The following is a 9,094-nucleotide window of genomic DNA, read 5'->3' on the forward strand; positions in this document are numbered from 1 at the left end:
GATTTTAAGTGTAAATGTTAAATGCTATGAGAAGAGACGAGATCTAGTGAGACTTTATCAGTGAGACTTATGTCAGAGTTTTGACGTGTTTGTCGCTCCGCGCTGATGCTGTGAGAGAGGACATGGACTTCGTCATCTTCAACATTTACTGTATTCATACAGTGGAGTCCCACCCCCACCACCCCGACCATGGACTGTTGTTGGATCAGATCCCGAGAAGAGACGAGAGATCTAGTGAGACCCCCCTCACCCTCACCCCTGACCATGGACTGTTGTTGGATCAGATCCTGGCTTGCATCCATTTGTACAGTTTATAATAAGTGATTATCCAAAATAGCCATATTATAAATACTTCCTCCGCTCCTCGTGTGAATACAGTCCAACTCTGTAGTTGCCGTGTATCTAATGTTATATAAGCAAAACCTAACACTGCTGTAAATCTCCACCAACGTGGGTGAGTATTGTTGATGAATAACGGTTATGCAAAACTCAGTAAACTGCTTGTTGTTTTTTCAGACCATGCTTTTCTTGTGTTTGCTCTTTTATGCTGTCGGTGAAATGAATGCACAACTAAGGACAAGGGGATTTGGGGAAGTTTAACACATATTCACAAGTGGAGCTGTGTGAGAAGCCGGTAAACAAACCAATGATGTGCTTTTGAGTGGAAGTTAACCCGAGGTGGAGCCACACAGTGCAGGGTGATTAATGCCCTGGCCTCACAGAGAGGAGGTCACTGGTTCAATCCCCAGCATTAAGTGATGGTCTTCGTTTATTGGCTTTCCACGGTCTCCCTGTATGTGCATGGGTTTTCCCATGATAACGGGAAGGATTCAGTTAATTGGACAATAATTTGACCGTGGGTGTGAACATGAATGTCTCTGTACATGGTCTAGTACAGGATTTAAGGATTTAAGATGTAATCCATGGCAGCATTAAAACAACACCTGAAAAAAATGTAATTATAGTATCATATAGTCAGATGGAACAACTAGAACTGTTTAATTTTAAAAAATGTTTCCTTTATTAAGAAAAGAAATTTAAAGTTATTGAACCCAAAGAACATTGACCCAAAGTGAGAAACTGAATTTGGTGACGGATGTTTCTTTAGTAATTAATTCAATTAATTAATTAATTTTCCCTTTTCTCTATCAGCCTATATGAAGTGCTGATATAATACCTAGAGAAAATCTAAGGAATTAACTAAAGACCATCAGACCTAAAAAGAGCTTGGGGGCTTCAACAGAGAAAACCAAGCTGGAAAACCTCTGAAAACGTTTTAAGACTTGACCAAACGACTGCAATCTGTTATTTGGTAAATAGGAAACAATTCTGAGGCTGAGTTCAATATAAGTATTTCACCATTTTATGCAAATTACAATCAGGTTTGAAGCTTTGAAAGTAAACTAATATTTTTGTATTGCTGGATTTAAATGGGCAAAATAAAAATACATTTTAAAATACTGTAGTTATAGGACCTATATGGATGCTACAGAATATCCTTGGTCTTTTTATCTAAGAACTAACATACAAGTTAGTTCATTTGCGAGAATAAATGTAAATAACTACAATATATAATATCGGTAATTTATGAGATAAAGTCATTATATCACCACAACTAATAACTGAAGCGTCTTCCTTACGCACGCGTGAACTCCCATGATACATTGCTGTATACGTCATTCTTACGACACATTGACGGTCTCAACATGAAAAGTTATACAGGTAACAACTTTTAAGTCGCTCGTCTAGTTAAGAAGGAATTGGTGGATGTGTTCCACCAACACAGAGAAAGGAGGGTGACGCTATTATTGGGAGAAGTAGAGGAGAGAGGGCGTACGTTATGACGGTGGTTATTTCAAGTTTGGAAGAAAGTAATAGCAGGAAATAACAGGTTTGCACTTTGCTAGCACAGCCGAGCCTACTTTTCTCACAGGCACTATACAGGAGTATAAGATACGTCACATAAGGAAACACTGTTTTCGAAGGTTCAAACATATCAAAAAGAGAGACAATTTAATATACTGAGTAAAAAACGCATAATTATCCTCGTAAACCCACCACTCTTCCCTTCGTTGTGGCTGTAAAACTGTGGTTATTGGGCTTTTATAGGCTGGCTTTTATCGCTCGTCTGATATTTAGCCAGTAGATGGTGCTAAGGTACTAACCATCCGTTTCCTGTGCCTACGATTAATGTTATTTGGTCCCGATTAAACCATAAGATGACTACATAATACTAAATATTTCTTAACGTAATTATTTTAGGTCGTATAAATACAAGATTCTTAGATGTTTTTTCAGCTTTGACCAAAGGGATATTGTAAAATGTGTACGAAGGAAGATACATTTGTTGTGAATGTGTATATAAAGTAGGGGTGTTATTAGTAGTAGTGTCATTTTTTTGGTATAAATCAATGCAAACATCCAAGTTATTGTAATACTTTTTATTTGTATTTTATTTACACATAAGATATATATGGATGGGTATTTAAAGAGGGGCTATAACAAACAAACAAGAAAACATTTTCTGGAAATAATCACAGGTTAATGTTAGGGGCAGTAAATGTCTGACTACTATATAAAAACAAAAATACCAGAGATCAACAACATATGGAACCACTATTTTGAAGGAATAAGAGCATTTTAGTCCCGCTACATCTGAGCTTTTTTATTATCTCGCTATATGTTTATGATTTTAGGAGGAATAGTTTGTTTTATACTGCACTTTGTAAGAAAACTCCTACTCAGACCAAACAGGGATCAGACAGACACCTCTTCTGGAATGGACGTGATAACTTTACAACATTTAGAATAACAGGAGACTCGGTTTTTCACATCAGACAGCACTAACTTCACAGCAACGCTTATTTGTTTGTCATCTTTTCCTCTGATCGTATTTTATCTCAGGTGCATCTTAATTTTAAATAACTATAGAGAACATTGTTCTGAGATATTTGTAATTATATAGAGAGTAGCTGTCAGCCATGGCTCAGGTTGCCACAACATTCCATCTGAATGGTCCTTTTCTCAAGCACACTTTAGTCAATGATGAACTCCCTGCACTGGATCATGAGCCGTTCAGTGGAATTCTGGGACGTGGGTGTAGTGAGAGAGTTACTGTGGCATCTGCGAGGTTATTACCTTCATGGTTTCATAGAAATGGCTTCAAGGTTGTTGTAAAGTCTTAGTGTGTAGTGAATCATCATAGGCTGGTCATTGTATGTGGTGCAGGTTAGTAACAACAGTGTGATTGAAAGGATAATTGGGTTAATGAGGAGAGGGATGTTACACTGATGGATGTGTGTCCATGTTTCACACCCTACCAATGCACTGACATTGCAGGAGCCTATAGATTACAAAAGAAAAATCAATATAAAGTTGACAGTAACAAAATGTCAACGTGTTGAAATGTACAGCATTTATAACGAGTAACCTGAAATGGTCAACACTGGGTATGTCATATTTAAACATAGATCATCAGGACAGGGATTTACTGGACTTCTACATTGAATATTCAGATGTAAACAAAACTGTACTTCTAAACATCCTTCTCCTGATGTTCTGTAGGTCGTGGATGGACCTGTAGGAACTGAGAAACGATCAGGAGTCCTTTGATGGAGGGACAGGACGAAATAATCGGTTATTTCTGGTGCAGGTAGGAAGGATGGTTGAGTGGTGTTTACTCCAGTGACTGGAGCATGAGGAGTTGTTTGAGGACCTTGGTTTGACTGGTCTCCCTGATCTCTCCTGCCAGGAACATCTCATCCACCACTGTGTACACCTTTTAGCATAGAGAAGGGGGGTAGGGTATACAGTGGAACATCAATAGTTGTAGCATTATGTTCAAACTAACCCTTGTAATAAATATATTATATATATATAGCAATATATATAATATTGCCAAGGCCCGCCTCCCTACAGCAACACTTTAACATCAGTCACTTTAAAGCTCCTCTAAACATTAATTCCTAGAAAACAGCTATTCTCATTAGACCAGGAAATAAAATAAAACTACCAAGTGGGATTTCATTCTGTGGCACAAATAAGGAGCTATTGAATTACAGATGTATTTTCCTCACCGCAAATAAATAAGTAAATCAAATGAGTTCATTTTTTCTGGTCTTGTAGAAGCTGACACTAATTCCTCATATTTGCCAACTACTGGTTGTAAAAATAACCGCGCATCAAACAGCATCGTGCCTTTGTTAGAGGACAGCGCGTGGGTGGATGTGCAGATGCCTGAGCTAATTAGCAGGAGATAACTGGCCACAGCTCTGGGAGTTCAGAGGCGCTGACTGTCTGACATTTCTCCGTATGAAAAATAAGCTGGGTTTGCGACACGGTGGGGATGAATCTGACTCAAAGAGACTTTAGAGAATCAGAAGAGACGCCAGTGATATTAGGAAAACATATGTCTTTGACTTTCATTTAATCTAATAACATACTGTAGATTTATTCATTCTATTGTGATCTCTTCCTTACCTTGTAGAAGTTAAAGACGAGGTCTAATTCACAGACGTTGTGGAAATATTCATTCAGCACCTGCAGGAAAAAAATATGGCTTATTTAATTAAAGCAGCAGACAGATACAAAGTACCAACGTAGATCATCCTAAAGTTTACAATATCACTGTTTAGGTTGATTATTCTGACAACAACATTGAAGGTTCTACATTTCTGCAACAACATTTTCATACTTTTTAATTGCCTTCATGAACACAGACTTAGAGCTGGGAATTTTATGCAGGAAATCTCATTATTTTGTCAGCAACACAGGAAAACGGGATGGTGCAAGAACAGAGGCTCCATTGTAGTTTCTCAGAGTTTGTACAACTCTGTTATGATTTATAGAGTGAAAGAATGATGCAGCGATGTAGGGTTACAACTGCAACCATGTTTAATTCAGGCTGATGTCACCTACTCCTTTTTTCCAGCTGATAAATGAAGCTTTAACAGTTTATTGATCCCAAACTGTGACAGACCTTTGTCTCTTGACATTCCATTATTACAGTGTGTCGAATATGTCTCAGTCTAGCATCAATTTATCTGTATGGTAAAAAAGAATTCTTCTATTTGCCCTAATTCATTAAGTCTCCTGTAAAAAAAGAATTTATATACGCTGGAATTGCTGCACAGCACAACAGTTAAATTAGATTAAAAAAAAAAAATTATATACGCTGGAATTGCTGAACAGCACAACAGTTAAATTAGATTAAAAAAACAATAACAAAGGGGCACGAACGTTGAGTATGAGCTGGGAAACAGTATGATGTCACAGTCTGCAGGTCATAAGTGAAGGGCTTCATAAGTCTAATATGATGTGAATCACATGCTGATACAGTCTGCAGGTCATAAGGTGGTCAAGTGAAGGGCTTCATACGTCTAATATGATGTGAATCACATGCTGATGCCTTCACAGTCATTAGTTCTAAACCCTTTTAACAGACAACCTCAGGTTTCCTCGGTTTGTTAGAAGTCTCCTCTGAGTTCTACTCATTTCTATGGTCTGTGGTGTATTTAATCTTAGGGAATAATTCACTCTTAATGCTAATTTTCATTCCAACTTTAACCAGTTTTAACAATTACTTACAAAATAAACAAACAAAAAACAAGATCTATTTTTTTCCAATCACAGATCTTTGAAGCGTCTGACATCACAAAACTTTTGAAGATGAAGATGAAGCCTGTAGACATTTGAGTCTACAGTCTTCTTCTTCATCTTCAAAAGCAGAACAGTACAGAACAGAAAATCTTGTAAGCAATCATCAACAGACATTCCTGACAGTAACTGGACCTCGAGAAGCGAATCATCATAGTTGACTTACTTAATCTTTACATCATGTGTCGGGAGTCACTTACCTCAACAAAATTGTGGATCCCTTCCAGGTACGCCAAGTTGTTATCAGTCACGTCCACACAAATGCAGAAGTAGAGACCGGCATAACGCCGGTAAATGATCTTGAAGTTTCTGAACTGTGGGAACAACACAGATGTGGGTTCTCAACAGTTCTGCATTTGTTATGACAATAACACACACTTTACACAGGCTTAAGTTTGGGAGCTTAGGTACAACACAGTGAATGTGGGACTTTGCAAAAGACGACAATAAAACAGACTGATTTTTTTTTTAGGTGTGATGTAGAACAGCGGTTCCCAACATTTTTTTGTGCCACAGACTGGTTAAATGTCTGAATTTCTTTTTTCACGGAGCGGCCTTTAAGGTGTGGTGGATAAATGCAACTAAATAAAATGATACGACCAGCATAAAAACCCGTGGTTTCACACAGAGGTGACAATCCTTCAGCGTTTCATTTCAGTTTGAGCATGTAGGAGAACATAGCGGAGGTATTGACTCTCCTGTGGGCTAATGTGTGTCGATCTTACACCAATGATTTTGCAGAGAAACCCACAATAAATCCAAAATACTGGTTGATGTGATACATCAGGTAAATGTTTTTTTTAGGGAGCCACATTTGGTTCATTAGCCATAGACCCTGATCTACAGCAATAAAAACAAAAGTTAATGCATTTAAGCTAAGTAAACCAATTCAAAATCTAATCTTACAATTCAAGATCAATTAAAATTACGCATTAGGACTTTGGGAAAACTACTGAAAGTATGTACTCGCGAAACTAGTAAGACATGAGTCTTTTTTGATAACAAATAACATCTGAGGAGTCATGTAATATTTCATTGTGAAATAGCAACGACAGTGATTTTAAACAGTAGTGCAGTTTCAGCACTGTGGTGCCTATAAAAGAAGAAACACACAATTGCAGAAGACGCTGACAGATCCATTACCTCAACAAAGTTGGTGTGTTTGGCATCCCTGACAGTTACCACTGCGTGCACTTCCTCAATCAGCTTCTGTTTCTCATCATCGTCAAACTGCATGTACCATTTGGCCAGTCGTGTCTTTCCTGCCCGGTTCTGAATGAGGATGAAGCGGATCTGTACCACACAAAATGGAAAAGACACATCAATTTAAAACAACATTTCATCTACTTAGTCCGATCCATTTATGATTTCAATCCATTATTCCACAAATAACAACTGGGTTAATACGCGTGTACTATATACACAACTGTTCCTCTCGTATAACCAAGTACACCCAGGATCACATGTTGACATGTAAGGTAAAATTAGATTTTGCGCCATATACCAAAAATGTCGTTTTTACTGTAGATAAGGATTATCAATCCTTAAGGGGTTGGTAAGCTAACGTTGAAGCTAATGGACCGCGCCCACGAACATCGTAAACTACAACTGTGACAAGTTTTTTTTTAATTGTGTGTGACATGCATTGCTTCATGTCCACATCTGTAGCTAGATGTCGGGGAAGCTGTCTTGATTTGTACATCGGTGGCCTCATAGGTTTGCAATGCTAAATCAACTAGCTAATTAGCTTACGAGCACCGACTGAATGAAAATTGAACCTAAACGTTCTAATGAAAACCTTTTTAAAACCTGTTTAAAAGAGAACATATATATTTACCATTGTAGTATGCTAAGACAGGGACTAAGACAGTCCACGGACGATCCTAAACAATTTCACTCAGACTTTAGATAAACACATCAGGTGTCTGTGTCGACCGCTCGTCCGCTATCTTCCCCCGGAGCTAACAGGAAAACCTTACGCCAGGCTAAACCGCGTTGCATGTCGGGAATGTAGTTGTTGTTGCTCATAGAAAACAGAGGAACCGTATTTAATAAACTACAAAAACCAGAATTCATCTGTAGTTTGTCATTTTCCGTGTCACATGAGAAGCAAAAGAGTTTTCTGGCGGAAGGTGCTGTTGCCTTTACGTGCTATCGTAGGGTACTGGAAGTTCCCTCAGATTCAAGAACGAGTTTGTAAAATTAATTAAATAATAATAATAATAAAATTATAGGAAAAAAAGGAGAGTAATTATATATAATTATATATAAATTAGTTTACATTTTTTATTTTATGAAACAGAATTCCAACATTATTTGGTGCTTTATAAGATTAAGAAGAGTAAGAAGCTTTATTTGTAAATAATAATAATAATAATTTATGGCTTTTGTAAACAATGTTCCCATCTGAGAATTCCATTTTTGGAGGATGTCTTTAGCATCAGATTACGACCTGATTTATTATTTCTCTTTGTGTGTTTTAGAAATGAACATAATATTAAAGTTACATTATACTTGTCTGCAACACTGTTACATCTTGGTTAAAGTTCAGTACTGTATCAGTAATTACTGATACTGTAGATTCAGTACCCATTTTATATCTGCTTTTCATCCATGCTATGGATGAAAGTACACACCACTGTGTCTGATTTTGTGTGCAACGTGTGTGACACACATCCTAGAATTAAGAAGAACCTGGAAAAAGATTACAAATAGAGAATGTATTTTCACCATCATTATCTGTTATTTTATCTGTGCTTGTTTTATGCTGAGTCAGGTCTCAGGTTTTGTTTACCAGTAGGTTATGGGAGACACAGAACATCACTCAGACAGCTTGGACACCCTGCCTCCCCTAGTGCTCAGGACTTTCAGAGAGTCTGGGGGGGATGGGGTAACCATGATGTCATGGATTGCGCAACTGTGAGTAGAGGAATGTGCGTACCCTTGAGACCTAGAAGTTATTTTGCTGCAAATACAGAGCGGGTTAAAGTAGAAGAAAAAAAGGGTAAAATGGAAAACCAACGAAAGAGTTAATGATAATTGTTGAGATCTTTACTTTTTGCGTAATGACTGCAGCAGTGTTTTCCTACTACATGCAACCAGTCCATATCATATATTTATTGTGGAAGCAGGATAACAGCATGTGTTATGATATAAAACTGAAGGTCTGTTCTTATCAGTTCTATAAGAAAGATATGTGATGCAGTTGGAGGTTATTTATCCAAAACTTTGACCCCTGCTAATCTGTTTTGTGTTGTCGAGGTCATGCAAATACTGCTGAAAACATCTGCTCGTGTGATTGGACAGAAGCTTGTGTACTTAGTTAAACAGACAAAAACGCACCTTGAACCTTGGCTGGCACAGTTTGTAATGGCAGGTCACAATTCAAACTGTCAAAGCACACAGTTTAACCTAAACATCATAATTTAAAACTCACAGA

General features: G+C 37.6%; 1 protein-coding gene across 1 annotated transcript; it reads right to left on the bottom strand.

Moving 5' to 3' along the window:
- Positions 1-2,426: 2,426 nt before the first annotated feature.
- On the bottom strand, positions 2,427-7,654 carry ap2s1 (adaptor related protein complex 2 subunit sigma 1). The gene is made up of 5 exons (XM_008309153.2): positions 7,493-7,654; positions 6,799-6,948; positions 5,856-5,969; positions 4,480-4,539; positions 2,427-3,778 (listed from the first exon to the last, which is right to left on the bottom strand). The coding sequence occupies exons 1-5, from the start codon at positions 7,493-7,495 to the stop codon at positions 3,677-3,679; spliced, it is 429 nt and encodes a 142-aa protein (XP_008307375.1). The 5' UTR covers positions 7,496-7,654; the 3' UTR covers positions 2,427-3,676.
- Positions 7,655-9,094: the final 1,440 nt, after the last annotated feature.

Source organism: Cynoglossus semilaevis, chromosome 4, assembly GCF_000523025.1.
Source record: "Cynoglossus semilaevis isolate Cse_v1.0 chromosome 4, Cse_v1.0, whole genome shotgun sequence".
NCBI classification, from domain to species: domain Eukaryota; kingdom Metazoa; phylum Chordata; class Actinopteri; order Pleuronectiformes; family Cynoglossidae; genus Cynoglossus; species Cynoglossus semilaevis.